Genomic DNA, 16924 nt, shown 5'->3' with positions numbered 1-16924 from the left:
TGTGTTTATTGAGATTTATTGCTTGATCATCATAAAGTAATAAGCTGAATCCGGCTTCAAGACCTTTGTCTATGGCGACTGGCTTTCCCATTTCTATCTTATTAATCTGCTATGTAAATAATCGGTAATCAATATGATATTGGTTTGTCCAAAAGAATATTATTTACTATTCCTGTTTACATAACGTAATTATTTGACAGCTATCAGTATGTTTTGGTGTATTGCCACTAGATACAATTTCTTCTAATGCGCATTGGGCAGGGCTAATACGATTATTGTTACGCTTGCTAGTGTCGACCGTACTTACATCAAGCATATTGCATCGGTTTCTCTCGGCTTCGAGCCAAAACTATCGAACCTCACGGTTATATGATATGCTTATAGTTATAAATGTTTAAATAACTTCTAGGTGTGCATAAGTACACATATCGTTCGATTACCTTGACTTCCTCGTAATACGGCATGAAGAGACGCGGCCTGACATACAAGCCTCCGTGGCCCTTCCCCCGGATCCAGGCATCGGCGCGAGACGACGACGGGTGGCTGCCTCCCTCGTCCCCCAGCATACAAGACGGAGGACTGCTCAGCAAGCCGCGCCTTATCGCCTGAAAATACAAAATAACACACCGTTATTAAGTTGACTGTTTTCGTCTTTGGACTCCTTCAAGACGCTCTGGGAAACTTGATGTCAATAAAGTAAAAGTTTCCTATTATGTCATTGTATTGTCAATTGTTATGTACCTGTCCGAGAAGTTCATTGTTGGGTGGCAGGATATGATCAATCCTGACGAGAGGCAAGATGTCCGCCAGCAGCTCCCGCAGCTCAAGATCGCTCAGATCTCGCTTCTTAACTCCCTTACGGGCCACCGAGTGCGCAGTGTGGGACAGCAGGTTCGGTTCTGGAATTAAATAGACGCATTATTTAAGATGTATGCATAGCTAAAATCCGGCAAAAATTGTAATATTATTACACATTGTAAAATGGTGACCTTTTGATGTTTTCTTATTTTATGCGATATGATTTAGAAAAGTATCCTTCAGGAAATATGATTGGACAAAATGGTAAATATCATCAACCAACCTCTGTCTTCCATCCGCTTGACAAGTCTGTGCTCGCCCCAGCGTATGACAGCGCGTAACGCATCCAGCTCGGACGCCTGCAGGAACGGACAGCGCAGGGCGTGAGCGAGGTGATTCGCCTCCAGCTGCGGCAATGCGGGTCCAGAAGCCACCGACTGGAACTCCTCGCGGAGAAAGCGCAACGCTTGCCTGCGGAACGGTGAAGAAAAGATTCAGATCATAGAGATTAACAAGCAACTAATCAAAGAAATGACTCTCATCTGTGACGGTAACATATGATGGGTTATTCATTAGCCGTCAAAATGCAGCTTGTTCAACGTGTGCGTTCTACCAGTGGTTCTCTATGACTGTGAGATGCGGCATCTTACCAGGGCCCAAAAGAATCGACTTTCGATGTATCCGTCGAATCTTAGGGGTAAATTGGTACGATCGTATTACAAACACTTGAGTGTGTGAGCAGACATGTCAGCTCTCGGTGATTGACCACAAAGAGGTGCTTCATGTGGTTTGGATACGTTTTCCAAGAGTGTGACACTGTCGCCATGGCCGAAAACATCCTCATCATGCAGCTGTGCTACAAAAGCGTCCTACGCACTGCAGGTCTCACATGGGGAGGTGTGAGATTTGGCGATGTATTGAGTAAAATGACGCAGCCTTGTGTTGCTGTAGCGTAATGCAAGTGCAGTAAGGAATATTCCATGAATACTAAATAGATAAGTCTGTACCTATGCACCCATTTGGAACCGTGCGGCTGTGAAGACCACTTGAGCACGGCGGCTAGACTGTTGGCGCTCAGTCTCTCCGCGATGATGTCCTCGCAGCCTTGACTCAGAATATCCAGTTCTAGGAATCTGAAATCACAATAAACCATCATTAAAACTCACGTCTGTCAGTGCCAAATAATTTATGACTAGCGAGTATCCGTGCGAACAACAACCGAAAACCTATGGATACGATACTATATGCAAATATTTGGTGGAATTTAAATATAGTATTCATAATATATGTTACGCCGAATGTGCGAAATGGACTATTACATGAAATGGGCAAAGTTTTGGCTAATTCATGTAGTAGTCGAGCCTGTTGCCTTATTCATGAATTGGGTAAATTTTCTGCCGAGTACATGAATTCGCCAGGGTATGGAATTCTTTAACTGTCTACATGACAGTGGAAAAAGTAAATTTAATACGGATGGATTTATTAGTTATAATTGGACATAATATAATATTATTATTATTAGATTAGGTTGGGTTTGGTTTTGTAATTCTGAATTATTCAACTGAATGTCCATTTTGAGGTTAGTTAACAAGTGTCAACAAACATACAATCGACCATTGCACGATTGATACCATCGCGAAAATACCTTTCAATAAAATTCTTACGTTATCATATTATAGTTCCAGATTTTTTTTGCGCGTAGTAAATGGATATGAATGTCATTGTAGTTATTGATTGGTATATTTTTATATTATGACATTTGACAAATTTGGTTAGTTTGAGTAGTTGCAAAAAACACCACCGGAGCGCGAACATCTATTTTGACCATAGATAATATACATACATTTTGACCAATGCATGAGCATTTGACACATTTAGTTTAGTTGCAAAAAATACCACCGTAGCGCTACTATATAATTCGTCCAATGCATGAACTAGGCAGAAAAATTACTGCCGAATTCACGCACTCGCCAGATATTTTGTCTAATTCATGAATAAGGCAACGGGCTTGCATTTTTCATGATTTAGGAAAAATTTTGCCCATTTCATGTAATAGTCAATTTCGCACATTCGGCGTAACATATACGTATATAATTATTTAAATTGTGACTTGACGTGCGCTCCTTAAAACACTGAAAACATGTATTATTTGGTTAGTTTGAGTAGTTGCAAAAAACACCACCGGAGCGCGACCATCTATTTTGACCATAGATAATATACGTACATTTTGACCAATGCATGAGCATTTGACACATTTAGTTTAGTTGCAAAAAATACCACCGTAGCGCTACTATCTAATTTGTCCAATGCATGAACTAGGCAGAAAAATTACTGCCGAATTCACGCACTCGCCAGATATTTTGTCTAATTCATGAATAAGGCAATGGGCTTGCATTTTTCATGATTTAGGCACAATTTTGCCCATTTCATATTATAGTCAATTTCGCACATTCGGCGTAACATATACACAAATACTAAAATGTATCTAGTAAGATGTCTTGTCTTTCCGATTTGTATAAAATATGCTTATGCCTGAGTATGGCAGAGGCTAGACGCTTTAGAAATATGGCCAAAAACGTACAATCGTCTCCTCGGCTTTCTTTCACCTAATATTTGTTCATATAGCTCGCAGAGAAGATGACAGCATAGAGAAGTTGGACAGACCAAGTCAAGAGTGCTACAGATCTCACATTGACAAAGGCCCTGTGTGGGGCTGAATGCCGAGAGAGAGTGTCAAGCCATAGACAAGGCTGTCAACATCTGGGTAACGATCCTCAGTCATGAGGATCCGACGAAGAAGAAGATGATAGATAAGCAGTATTAAATACGTCTTATTATATTGTTAAGAATGTTGTCATTAATTATTATTGTAAACAGACACCATTTTGATAATACACAAACTTTTTGATGTCAATAAAAAAATATATGATTCCAGTATTATACTACTAGGTATACGTGTTAATTGATTCAGTTAACCAATGTTAAACTATTCAATGTTTATAATATTACCTATTTATTTATATCATTGTATTCCAAGAAAAAGTGAGCTGTCCTTATAATTTTAATCTATATATGACGCGATTTGATTTAACGTAACTCGACATTCTATACATTTCAGGCTGAGTGTCTAAAAACCGATAAAGTTTAACACAGACGGGCTGAGAAGAGTATATCAATCGACCTGTGAATAAATTAATTTACCTTCCGATCTCATAGAGCTCCATGGCTTCCTCCAGTGGGGACGGAGCGTGGGCGACAGGCACGTTGCTACCACCGCCTCCGCCGCCCCCTCCCCCTCCCGACCGGTTGCTGTTTGCGGTCTGGTCTCGACTCCCGGACAGGGCTTGGGCCTGCAAACGAATAAGTCAATAATTATTATTGAGTTTATGAAGTGACTTTTAAAGATGTTGAACAAAACCTTCTATGAAGATGGCTCTGTAGTAAAATGTATGCTCCTAATCTGCCCTATTCAACAATTCTATGGGACATTCAAGAGACAATCGATAGGCTGACTAACAATTCACGAGTGCTATGCTGGCTATGTAGATACTATCTGTCAGTGGTGAAAGGAGATTGGGAAGGGTTATGGAGATATGACAATAATACTGCACACTAAACTTTGTCACTTATATTTATTTGTTTTCATTGAACTACGGCCTTTCTCCCACGGCGCAACTGAAATCTGGCGGAACTGGTTGGTGATGATACTCATAAACTGACCAATGTGATGGTTCGCACACGGCGCTACTGAAACGACTGAAACACACTTGAAATAATAATCACATAACCTCAAACTGTCAAGCTGGAACATCAGCTGTTTTCTACAACAACCGACAACACACACGTTGCTGCGTTTGCTCAAATAGAATTAGGTTATTTCAATTTTGATTATATTGTACTTAACCTAATTACGACTAGCATGTCGCGTGTCTTCGCGATCGTTTTGAAACTGAGAGATTCCAGTGTCGCCGTCAGCGAGCCGCCATTGAAATACATTAGCTAGATACTGATTGGAATATTAGTTTCAGTTCCGTCGGACTTCAGTTGCTCCGTGGGAGGGCCTAAGAATACAAATTGCAGACGGTGCTGGTATTAAAACTCTGCCTAAACTAAACCGTAATAGCTATTAGATAAAAAATATTCTTCCATCTATAAAAGGGCTTAGTCGGATTTTAAAAACCATCTGCAATTTGTTTTCTTAGTTCAATGAAAACTGACTGACTGACATAGTATAGTGTGCACCAGTGGCGAAGGGTGGAGGTAAGCTGTTGACCTTTCTAACGCGGCAACTGACTTTAGTCAGCCTATACGCGCGAGTCATCCGCGCGTCAGCTGACTAAAGTCTTTTCGATTTTCGTTTGCCTAGTACTGCTTTCCGCCAGGCGCGAATAATTTGAATATTGATTTAATTTATTCAAAAATCATCCTTCTCTTGACATCTGTCAATGGATAGCCTAAACTTTTGTTCTATCTAATTTAAATAAATATTTTTCGGGAGCGTGTCTTGAATAAAAATATATCAGTCATCGGGCCAATTCAAATTTGCCGCGTATATAGTGTCTTATCGCTTCTTAGTGCATGTGCGCCGAAGACATTTGACTGACGTGTTTGTAACGATACGAGTTTGCGATATAATAAGTTATATTGTTTTTTAGTGATTGAAAAACTATTTGGTGCGTAAACTGTTAAATAGAATATTCGAAAGTTACATTGATCAAAGTGAATTTACAAAATATTTTTACAAAAGGAATGCTTTTGGAGATTGCATTCATTCGCCTATCTGCCAGTATATTATCCGCGAGTTTATAGTTTCGGAAAATAATTTGAACCAGGTGTCATTTAAATATACCTAGAAGTCCGCGATTTAATATGTCTCTTTGTTTATCATTGATTAAGGTGACGCATCAGTGAAACGCCAAATAATTTTCAACTGTACGCGCGACGAAATTTTGGACTCGCTGCCATTCACTGAGAGAATGTTGACCCAGGAGCACGTCACTTTGGTGCGTGATGGCGACGGGTCAATTAATTCTAAAATCGTGTAAAGATGACTAAAAACGTTACCCATTTACTTTAAAAAGAAAACATGTCAATGAATATATTATTATTGTTACTAATAGAACAATAAACAGAACATAAAATGGACGTATGTTGGATTTATATGACAATTAATATTTCGTTTGACAGGCGTCATTTTCACCCGCCACCCGCAATCCGCCCATCGCCTAGCGACGATCTTTTTAGACCGTGCCTCAACTAATGCATGGCCTTAACATTTTTAAATACTATTTTCTGGTTATAGTATTAGGTGAAACAGACAAAAATTATTTATTTACCCTAGTTATCAGCCATTTATAAAGAAAAGACACGAACACTCAGACGCCCGTTCCCGCATAAATGCGGAAATTGTCGTATTACGCAAACACCAGGTCCCGCGCTACTGAATTTTTATACACTGGGCGGCAAATCATCGTCTGCTGGTGTGAGACAGACACTTGAGAATTATTTTTTTCGTAATACTATTCAAAAGGGTTTGATTCATGACTACTATTTTTTTTATGTAGAATTCTTCTTATATTTATAGTCGAAAATAACTCGAGTTACTTACTATCACGTCATTATAATAAAATAAGAGATTACCTATTCTAGTACCAGGTTATTGAAGTAATATAATAAAAAAAAAACAAATGAACTTGAAAATAAAATTGTGGTGACTATAAAGCATTTAGAAGTGCAAAAAGTGTTTGAAATTTAATATTTTACGAATTGTAATAGGTATTCGAAAAATAAACCATTTTGTTATATAAACTATGTGTCATTCGATTCCATTCAGTTCGGGGTCAATGGTAGGTACAAACCAGGCACTGGTGGTAAGTACATCACTCTCAAATAGCCAGTAGTTCTCAAGGATGATTTATTTATACTCGGCCTGCAGTGCTGCAATGTGTATGCGAGTTCAAACAAAAGTTACACAGTTTGAGATGTCCTGGATGCTATAAAAATGAGTTATTTATGACTGATATTTTTTCAACACACTCAACAAAAATGCTCATAAAAGTCATAAACCATATTATTATTCATTATGTGTATGACATATTTGTCGAAATGGTAGCCGGTAGACTATAAGAATACTGAACTGTTCTTACACTTGTTAATCTGTCATCGACGCATTAGTCCAGCACCATTTCGTAAGTGTCATGGCGCCGCTCGAGTAAGCTGGCATTTTTTCAATGAAGAAGTCTTGTTCGTGATTTCTTATCAGATTTAGGCGACGAATGTTTATTTTTAGAGTCACATAAAATATTAGGTTCTGTCATAATCATTTTTGAACTTGACTCCGATTTTTTACTACTCTATTTGTGTATGTTTGACTGACATTTATTACGATTTATTGATGCTTGAAATCACAACGCGCACTGTTGTACTAAGTCGGGATTCGTAACGCTTAGAAAGGGTTAAGATACGACATAAATAGTGCACACTAAACACGTATTTGTTTTCGTTGAACTGAGACTACAATGCGTAGATAGTGTTTGCTAGTTTTTAAAATTCAATTAAACCCTACACAATCCAAGCCATAGTAGATAATACAGTCGAACTTGGTTATTAAGAGGAAGATGGGACCGACTGAATTTGCTCATTATAAGCGGTACTCGTTATATCAGAGAAAAGGTATTTTTAAATAAGCTTTCACATAACTAAAAAAGGTCGAAAATAAAAAAAAAAGACTACAAAAGAAGTTGTTCATTGTAATGAACGCAGGTAGGTACCTACGGACTCCACAAACCTTGGATTTATATCCGATAAGTTGCTCGATATAACAGTGAATAAATGATGTATGGAGAAAATCATAAACCAAATGTCAACGAATGTTTCCTCATTACATCCGAGATCTCGCTATGTCCGAGTTCGTAATAACCGAAGTCAACTGTAGTAAAAAAATATTCAGAATTATGTATTATTCAATGGTGTAATTTTAGTTATTTATTATGACTTGGTTTACGCAGGGTTCAATTGAATTTTAAAAGCTAACCAACACTATCTGCAATATTGTTCTTTATTCAATGAAAACAAATAAGTATGACTGATAAAGTTTGGTGTGCACCATTTATGTCGGATTTCCACAGCCTATCTCCACCCTTTGCCACTGCCGTCAATACTAGCATTCCGATAGTATCAGAATCAAGATTGCAGCTTCTTGAAATCCCAAGGGTCTGAGGCCACCCTACCTATTCGCAAAGGTAACCTGATTCTGGCATTCGCTAAATACATAGTATCCACCGGTTGTATACAGCAGAGCTGTGGGATGCTGATATCACCTGGGAAGACGCAAAAGGTATTCTTATTTATTACATTACAAATATTTCCGTGGTTAATTTACCTCGCCAAGACTTGAACCATGATTGGCCAGCAAAGAGCAGCTGAATATAGAGCTTCCGCCCCGCATTATGAGATTCAGATCGACCTGAAAAATAAAATTCAGTATAAAGTAGTTAAGATGTAGACACGTATATCGTTTTATAAACAGCGAAACCCAATGACAATATTCATACCTGATCAGTGTAGACAGCATGGAGCAGTACCCTGGCGTACTTGTGAGGAATGACTTTTTCGTCGAGCACAATTTTTACGCACGCGGAACCGTTCGCAGTGTTGGAAGTCTGCTGTTGATTGGGGGCGGTGGGCGGCACGGTTGACGTTGTGAGGGCGTCAGAGTTGGAGGGAGCGCCACCCGTGCTCTGCTGCCGGCACCTCCGCTGGATCACACTCCTGAAAATCACACAGTGCAACGTGTGACAACGAGTGCTTTAATGCATAATATTACAATACAGACGTAACTATTGAAAATAGCATATTTTTTAAAGACATGTTTAATTTTCCCTCATATTTTTCAACACTCGATATTAATTAAGTCTTGCTATTCCCATTATTTTTGTATTGCCTCTACATCACTTTACATAATCGATTTGTGTAAGTTGTTTTTAAACATTTTTTCGTATGATTTTGTCATGTTTTAGAATTCACAGATTACTCTATATTGTGTGAAATTGGACATAGAATACGACATATGTATGTATGAAAATGCAGTAATATGTCAATAGGTGTAAATAAAAACTCTGCAAAAGCTTGAATAATAACTAGAGGAAAGCAATGTGAAACTAGTAATAAATACTAACCTGAAGAAGGGTGAACGAGCCCCCAAGACGGCCCTGTGACACGGCAGCTCCAGCCGTGGCCTGAAGCCGTACTCCTCGCTGGGAGGTGACGCGCCGTTGCCGACGTTACTGCCCCCGCGGCTGACATTTCCGCTGCCGTATGCCGACTGCGTGCTGTACTGCTGCTGATTGTTGACCGACGAAGATGAGGGATGCTGGCTTCGGGAATCGTTGTTGTTTGACGCTGACGAAGTGCTGTTGGTGGTATTCGTGTGGGAAGCCGGCCACGAGGAGTACGACTCGCCAGGAAACACCAGGGACGCGTCGGCCAGCTCCGCTGGAATTGAACACAAACAAATGTCAAAATGCAATGCAAGGATCAAAATAGAATAGCAGCTATGAAAATGTTAGTGACGTAACACGCAATAATAATTGTTGCCATTTTTTAAACTTCGATTTCCCAATAATTATTAAAATATTATATCAATATAAATTGAATAATTAATATAAACCAAAGAAATTGGACCCTGGATGGAAGAAACCCTATGTGCATTATGTATTATTATTTTTGAAAGGATCAAATCGAACGACTGTACTTGTGGTTGCATTGGCTTTGGTAATATGTTCATTATACATAGTGTTAGCAGCCTCAAAAACAAAATGGCAGCTCACATTCTTTTTGAAGTATGTTGTTTTACGTGATTATTGACAAAAACCTGCATCGAAGGTAGATAATTACCGGTATCGAGCAAATGTCTCATGTCTCTATGCAAAGCTGACGGGGTAGCACCGAGGTCGCTGGCCAGTCGTCTCAGCAGGGAGGGGTCCGGCCTCCGCGTGCACGAGTTGTTCACGCTCCCCACCACGTCCAGGGCGAGACGGCCCCCGATACCTGCAATGGAATCAATCATTCAGAGATACTGCCAACAGGAGTGAACCAACAATCGTATTGAAAGTATTCATACCGTGCTGTGAACGATTGGAGTCAGCCTGTGCAGGACAGCAATCAGGTACGCTGGAAGCGGGCTGTCTCCGATTTGATGTCTCGTAACCGTCACCATCTGAAATATTACCAATACTGACACTATTAGTCAGTGGCCATCAAACCATAGCTAAGGCAATATTTTCGGTAGCTGACGTACGATATGTGATTGGCACATTTCAGTTAGGTATATTTGTTAGGAAGGTCTTCAGCGACTTTTGGTAAATGGCCAAATTATTCTCGTTCAATATTATTACCATAAATATCGTCTGCATAGAATTTTGATTAACATAATACAGTAGAACCTCGATATAACGGACTTCGAATATAATGGACAAAATATCCGGTCAAACATGAAAATTATTAAAAATATTCGGCTACTGTTATACATGTTTAAATCCAATTGTTACCGTTTGAAACAATGTTCTACGCATGATAATCTAATATTATTTATTGGCTATTCGTCAGATAACGAAATTCAACTTTATTACGCAAGTTGTAATAATTTTAGAGTTGATTATAAAAAAACAGCAGACTTCAAAAGTGCAAACAAAACTTGATTCTTTTTTCAAAGCAGAATTACCGATAGAAAGTGTGATGACGTCGAACATTAATGTCACTACACAATGGGTGTGTCAGACTTATAAAACTTATATAACGGACTTTGGCTCTAACGGACACCCCCTCACGTGCATTAGACCGTTATATCAATGTTCTACTATAAAATCAATTTTCATTAATTACTTTCGTTCGACAGTATTACTTTAGTATTTTTATGAGAAGAGAGCGTATATTTTTGAATTTCACCTGGGACGGAGCATTACCTACCTGAAGCTGTGTATATGTTACGCCGAATGTGTGAAATTGCGTATTACATAAAATCGGCAAAATTTTGCCTATTTCATGAAAAATGCAACCCCATTGCCTTATTCATGAATTAGGCAAAATATCTGCCGAGTGCGTGACTTCGGCAGTAATTTTTCTGTCTAATTCATGCATTGGGCAAATTAGATGGTCGCGCTCTGGTGGTGTTTTTTGCAACTAATCAAACTAACCAAATGTGTCAAACGTCATTGATTATTTAAAAATATACCAATAAATAACTACAATGACGTTCATATCCATTTACTATGCCCAAAAAAAATCTAGAACTATAATATGATAATGGAAAATTTTTATTAAAAGGTATTTTCGCGATTTGATTCGTGCTTGGGTATCAATCGTGCAATGGTCGATTATTTGTTTGTGATAGTATGATTTGATAGTTTGTTGACACTTGTTAGCTAACCTCAAAATGGACATTCAGTTGAATTCTGAATTAAAAAACCTAACCTAACCTAACTTCACATAACCTAATAATAATAATATTATATGATGTCCAATTATAACTAATAAAACCATCTGTATTAAATTTACTTTTTCTACTGTCATGTTGACAGTTTAAGAATACCATACCCTGCCAAATTCACGCACTCGGCAGATAAATTGCCTAATTCATGAATAATGCAAGCCCGTTGCCTTATTCATGAATTAGTCAAAATATTGCCGATTTCGTGTAATACGCAATTTCACACATTCGGTGTAACACACAGCCTAAATATAATATGAAAGAGGAGTTGAAATAAAAAGACTACTTTTAGATAGCACTACTTGTACCACTTTGTCTTATTTGGCGCCACCTTCTAATCTGTCTTGTTTCCTGCCGAATCGATAAAGTTATTGGCAAATTTTTGAGGGTTACCAATTAGAATTTGTTTTAACCGGGATATTATTCCGCAGTCAATATTTAAATGCCTATAATATGACAAGTGTACTGACCACAGGCGGGGCACGGTGATGATGCCGGCTCTCCAGCGTAGAGATATCGTAGCAGTCCGTCCAGACAGGCCGCGTCCACCGCCGGGGGCAGGGGGGCTTCCAGGCACACTCGGGCTCCCAAGCTGGAATGGAAATAACATCATTAATACCAATCTCAAACGCAAATCACACTTTACCATGCCGTCAATTCGCCAGACAGGAATCAATTAGCATTCCTGAGTCTTTCATCATATACAGTGCAGTCTTTACTTAAAGTTGACTCGCAAAGTTCACCAAACCAGAGTCACTCTTGTCTAGGACCATGTGTTGTATATTATAGATGGTACAAAGCAGTGGCGAAGTGTGTTGGTAGGCTGTTAAAATCTGACAAAAGTAGTGCACACTAAACTTTATTAGTCATATGTACTTGTTCTCATTGAACTAAGACTACAAATTACAAATTCAATTAAGCCTTGTGTAAACCGGTTACATGTCAATTGTACGTATTACATTTCACTGTAGCACAGTTCGCCGTGAGCTTTCTTATCGGAAAGAGACGAAAAAATCACGTGTTTTTCGTGGAGGATTGCAGACAATAATGTTCAGATTTAAACCTAACCTAACCTAACAAATAATTCAGTATATCGGCTATTTTCAAAATTTGTTTGCCGTTGGCTTCCTGTAAACCGACAACCGTGTTTTATTTAGACATGGATTTTATTTCAGTACTATACGACCCAGAGGTTGGACGGTCTTTATACGACCATATATTTCCGATACAACATTTCACGGTGAAGTATGATACGGCGAACTGCATATGTACAAGTTTCCGGACACGGCGTAAACAAAGCCATAATAGGTAATAGTCAAAAAATATTTATTTATCTATAAAATATCTAAAATTATGGCTTTAAATCATACATTATTTCAGATACCTAATATAGAGATTGAAGAAAATTTTTTAATCTATTATGGTTTGGGCAGGGCTTAATGAATTAAAAAAAAAACGAACACTATCTGTGATATACTATGTATTCTCAATTCAACGAAAACAAATAATTATGACTGAAAAAGTGTGCACTATTTTTGTCAGATCGACCATAGCATACCTATTATGGTTTGGCTTAGGCAGGGTTCAATTGAATTTTACAAACTAACGAGCACCATCTGCAATTTATATTCTTAGTTCAGTGAAAACAAATACCTACGTATGACCGACAAAGTTTAGTGTGCACTATTTATGTCGGATCTTAACAACTTACCTCCACCCCTCGCTAATGGTACAAAGTCTTTGCAATCACAAACATCACACGACATCGACACATGACGTGATGATGGTATCACAATATGAGTATTAATGTTGTAAATCAAGATATAATGTGTTGTCCGCTATTTAACTTTATCTAGTTAGCGTGGCTGCCGGTGTCGCCATTAAGAAATATTACTTTTGAAATTAGTATTTTCATCATTATTTTTATTGAATTTGGAATTAAGTTGTACGTTGGAACACAGCTGCCGATAGTGATATTGTGATCCTCTTACCTAGGATATCCGTTCAGCAGGTCTCTGAAGTAAGGGCACCTAGCAGAGAGTATGGCCCGGTGCACCGGAAAACACGCTCCCTTGAAAATCAACTCTGCATCAGGGCATATCCTGGAAACACATTCAATAGAAACAAATTATGGCAATGTAAAATTATATGTGTCTTCCTGCAATAATTATGTCCATCTGTCTCAATCCAGAGATCACTCTACAAGATATGTTCAAGCCACTCATCAGCAGGGCTATGAGCTTCAGTATTACAGCAGTTGACTCCGAATCAGTGACGCTGTTAATGTGTTTAAATTGGTTTACAAATTTGACTCACTTTTGATCGTAGAGAGTGGCCAGGTCCCCCCTGAGGGCTGCGGCAGGCGGGCGCGCCAATTCAGCCTGCACGCACAGGTCTCGCAGTGCTGCCAATGCCTCGTACTCCTCCAGAAGAGCGCCGACCTGTGACGCAATGAAAACAATATCCATTAACAATGCTTATTACACTTATTCCAGTGTTTAGTTTTTAACCCGTTCTACTGTAAAGTAAAATGGAATTTTACCGAGTAAATGTTATTTTAATTAATAATCTGCGTTTGGTTGTGAGCTCTACACATTCCGTATTAAGTTATATACTGCTCCGAAGAATCGAAATGCTAGATAATGTAATTGATAAAAGTAAGTATATAATTATATACCTCCAAAGGTGACCATTCCTTGAGCAGATCCCTGAGGGGAGCGGCCCTGTCTGTTGATCGGGAGTTCCGCGATCCTCTCCCGCCCCTCCGACCGGCCAGGAGGCGCCTACGCAACGTCGCCAGCCCGCCGTTCATCTTTCTCTTTCGCTCCCTGTAATCAGAATGACAATGATTAATAATCCACATCCGCTGTATCAATATATATTAGACATGCGTTGCTCGAGCGTGATAAACTGAAAAGTGCCCTTGTAATTGCATTCGTGGAGAGTCGAGGGAATATCATTTTTCTTTCTGACAAACCATTCAAAAGATTCAACGTGCTTTCGACAATGTCATCGGCAAGACATGAATTCGGAAGTAATACGACCTGTTCAAAAATGGCAGCACATCGCTGGAGCAATTCACATTCCGATAGGCAATCAACAAGCCGAACGACGAGGTAATTGACAATGTGTGGACTGTCCTGTCACCGTTCGAGAGCTAGTTGATGTGTTGGGGCAGCGCCATCTTTAGATTAATAAAGCCTGAGCATACCTTTTTGCACAAGCAACGAGTGGTGCACTTTTCAGCTGTCAAAATCAGATCCCTGATTGCTTGACATATTAATACGCCCTTTCTCGTTTCAAATTAAATTATAAAAAAATCTCACATCAAATATATTAACTATCAGTGTTATTTATAAATAATATACATTTCTGTTATTCATCAGCTGTCATAGTCAGACTAGACCTTCACACAAAAACCGGTGGTAATATCGATTTCCAAAAAATATGTAGCATTGATCTATGCATTACATTTGTAGGTGTGTTAATGCTAGTGTATTATTTATCATGTAACTCATCTATCCAAATCAAACCATTCCCTTGTGTGAACATGACAGATGCGTCAGTATGAGCACTCTATAGAATTATGACAGGTCATCCATAGACAACAACGGGAGGGGCGGAAAAGGAAGGACCAGTCGTTGTGAATGTATCGGCTTTCTACTTGAGTCGGCAATGGTCGGGGATATGCAGTGATTCGGTGCATTCTATTTTGAGTAAAGAAATGACTTTATAGACAGTGTATGTGTAATTCATGCCGAAGCTTTTAACATTGGAGTAGAAGCAAGTCCACCTACAAGTTTCGCAAACAGTAACCCTGACTTCATGAACACCGTGGTGAGTCATGGGAGCCGCTGAAACGGGCCTGGTTTGAGTCACGAGACGACATTATGGAGAACAACAATGGATCGTTGGAAGAAATGTATGCAATCCCAATGAGTTTATTTTGAAGGGCATTAGGGTACTAAACCCAAGATTAGGAATCAAACTCTGAACCCCTGGCATGAGAAGCCAATGGACTACGAAGGAACGTTGATCCATATTTTTGGCTATTTAAATTTCTAGTATATAATTTGTAGGTATTTGTAGCAGTCGTCCATAACTCATGACGGCTTGATCTATCAGTACGTATTACAGTTTAGATTGGATCGATGACATGTGTATTTACCTGACGACCTCGGCCATGGTGGCGGGCTGCGCGGCGTGCTGGGACGCCAGCACGGCGCCATCCTGAAACCACAAAGCAAACTAATTAATCAATTTCATCAGTTTGATTGTTATTATTAAATTAACATGTTTCATTATTGTGTAAAAGGTTTTATCATGTCGGTACACTTGCCTGTGTTTGAGACAATCCCGCTCCCATGGGGCTGCGCCGACAACACAACAGAGTCAACGCAGGGCAGCACCACGCAGACCCTGAAACACAACAAAGCGTAATGTTACTTCAATTACTTATATAGGCTCCACTGGCCTGCGATGTTTAGAAGCAATCATGCAGAGTGTAAAGCTAAATGTACACAGATATTCAATTTGTCACCAACATAATTACAACTCAGAAATGCCAACAAAGTTGCATTCTCTCTTGCATAGACAAATGTAACTGAATCCATAAACTATTTTTTTTATTCAACGAATAATTCATACGGTTTAAATATGTAACATTCTTTATTGAACATACATAATTCAGAAAGATACCTACGTAGAATTATTCGCTGAATAAAAAAGGTGGTTTATTAAATTATTAGCAAGTGCAAGTACGTTATGAACACAATTTGGACAGATCTTGACGTCAGCGTGGTAAGTATCTATTATTGGTATATTCAAACCAAAACCAGGTACTTAACATGACTATTAGTTAATTTAATTTCGTCGTGAGTGCAAGTAGCTAATCGGTAAAACACATTGGCTGGAATCTGATGATTGTGTTGAAGAATTTTTGTAAATTTTTAGTAAAACTATCTAATTCGTATTACTATCAATTTCTATATCCAGGGATTCTGGTGAAAATAAAAAAAACCCTTTCCGGAGAGTAAAGGTTTCTTTTTATAATAATTTTACCGATGATTTGACTGTGACCCGCTTGCCATATTGCCTCTTCTCCATTGAGCGAGGATCCGTTGTTCAGGCCCTCTCTACAATTCAGTCAGAGAACTTTACAATTTCCGAGCATATTTCAGTTCTAGACGTTCTCAAAGGCAACATTACTCTGTGTTGCTCAAATTTGGAGCGGTACCATACCGCAATGTCCACTTGAACATCACATTCATCGCGGAGCTGCGATTCACTGCCCCCATGAAAACATCAAATCTTTTACCGATTGTATAGCCTGATCTTAGCCTCAAAATCAACGTGAGATAATATCTACTCCGGAGCGACTATAAATTTGTTCTATTGTTTGTCGGTGATAAACTGATCTGTGAGGCTATTCTAACATTAACACCCAAAGTCATAATATATCATATTATGTATTCAGGCAGTTGATTTTCACAAGAAGTTAATTGTCAAAAGTAACACCCTCTCTCTTGGCTGTGTTAATTTTTAGAGCGAGATAGAGCACGTCAATTACATATTGAAAATTGAGATGCGACAATTTTGAAAAATAATCTATGTGATGCCGTAATTTAAAGTTCCTCGCGA

At 38.8% G+C, this 16924-nt stretch overlaps 1 protein-coding gene across 1 annotated transcript in view; it reads right to left on the bottom strand.

Annotated features, from left to right (window-relative positions):
• LOC147076455 (uncharacterized) overlaps positions 1–16924 on the bottom strand; it is a 46866-nt gene that overhangs the window by 23045 nt on the left and 6897 nt on the right. Inside the window, exons 3-18 of the mRNA XM_085940277.1 lie at positions 15624–15703; positions 15453–15514; positions 13962–14112; positions 13601–13725; positions 13276–13386; positions 11755–11876; positions 9920–10015; positions 9694–9846; positions 8976–9291; positions 8352–8568; positions 8180–8263; positions 4000–4148; positions 1806–1931; positions 1082–1269; positions 742–899; positions 441–605 (exon numbers count right to left, since the gene is read on the bottom strand). Coding sequence (XP_085796403.1) covers positions 441–605; positions 742–899; positions 1082–1269; positions 1806–1931; positions 4000–4148; positions 8180–8263; positions 8352–8568; positions 8976–9291; positions 9694–9846; positions 9920–10015; positions 11755–11876; positions 13276–13386; positions 13601–13725; positions 13962–14112; positions 15453–15514; positions 15624–15703 — 2303 coding nt within the window. The remainder of the gene's footprint in view (positions 1–440; positions 606–741; positions 900–1081; positions 1270–1805; positions 1932–3999; positions 4149–8179; positions 8264–8351; positions 8569–8975; positions 9292–9693; positions 9847–9919; positions 10016–11754; positions 11877–13275; positions 13387–13600; positions 13726–13961; positions 14113–15452; positions 15515–15623; positions 15704–16924) is intronic.

The sequence above is a fragment of the Rhyacophila brunnea genome, unplaced genomic scaffold (genome assembly GCF_057557595.1).
Source record: "Rhyacophila brunnea isolate RB1 unplaced genomic scaffold, BYU_Rbru_1.0 scaffold_13, whole genome shotgun sequence".
NCBI lineage: Eukaryota > Metazoa > Arthropoda > Insecta > Trichoptera > Rhyacophilidae > Rhyacophila > Rhyacophila brunnea.
Note: the sequence above shows the minus strand (reverse complement) of the source record. Positions and strands in the feature narration are given on the sequence as shown.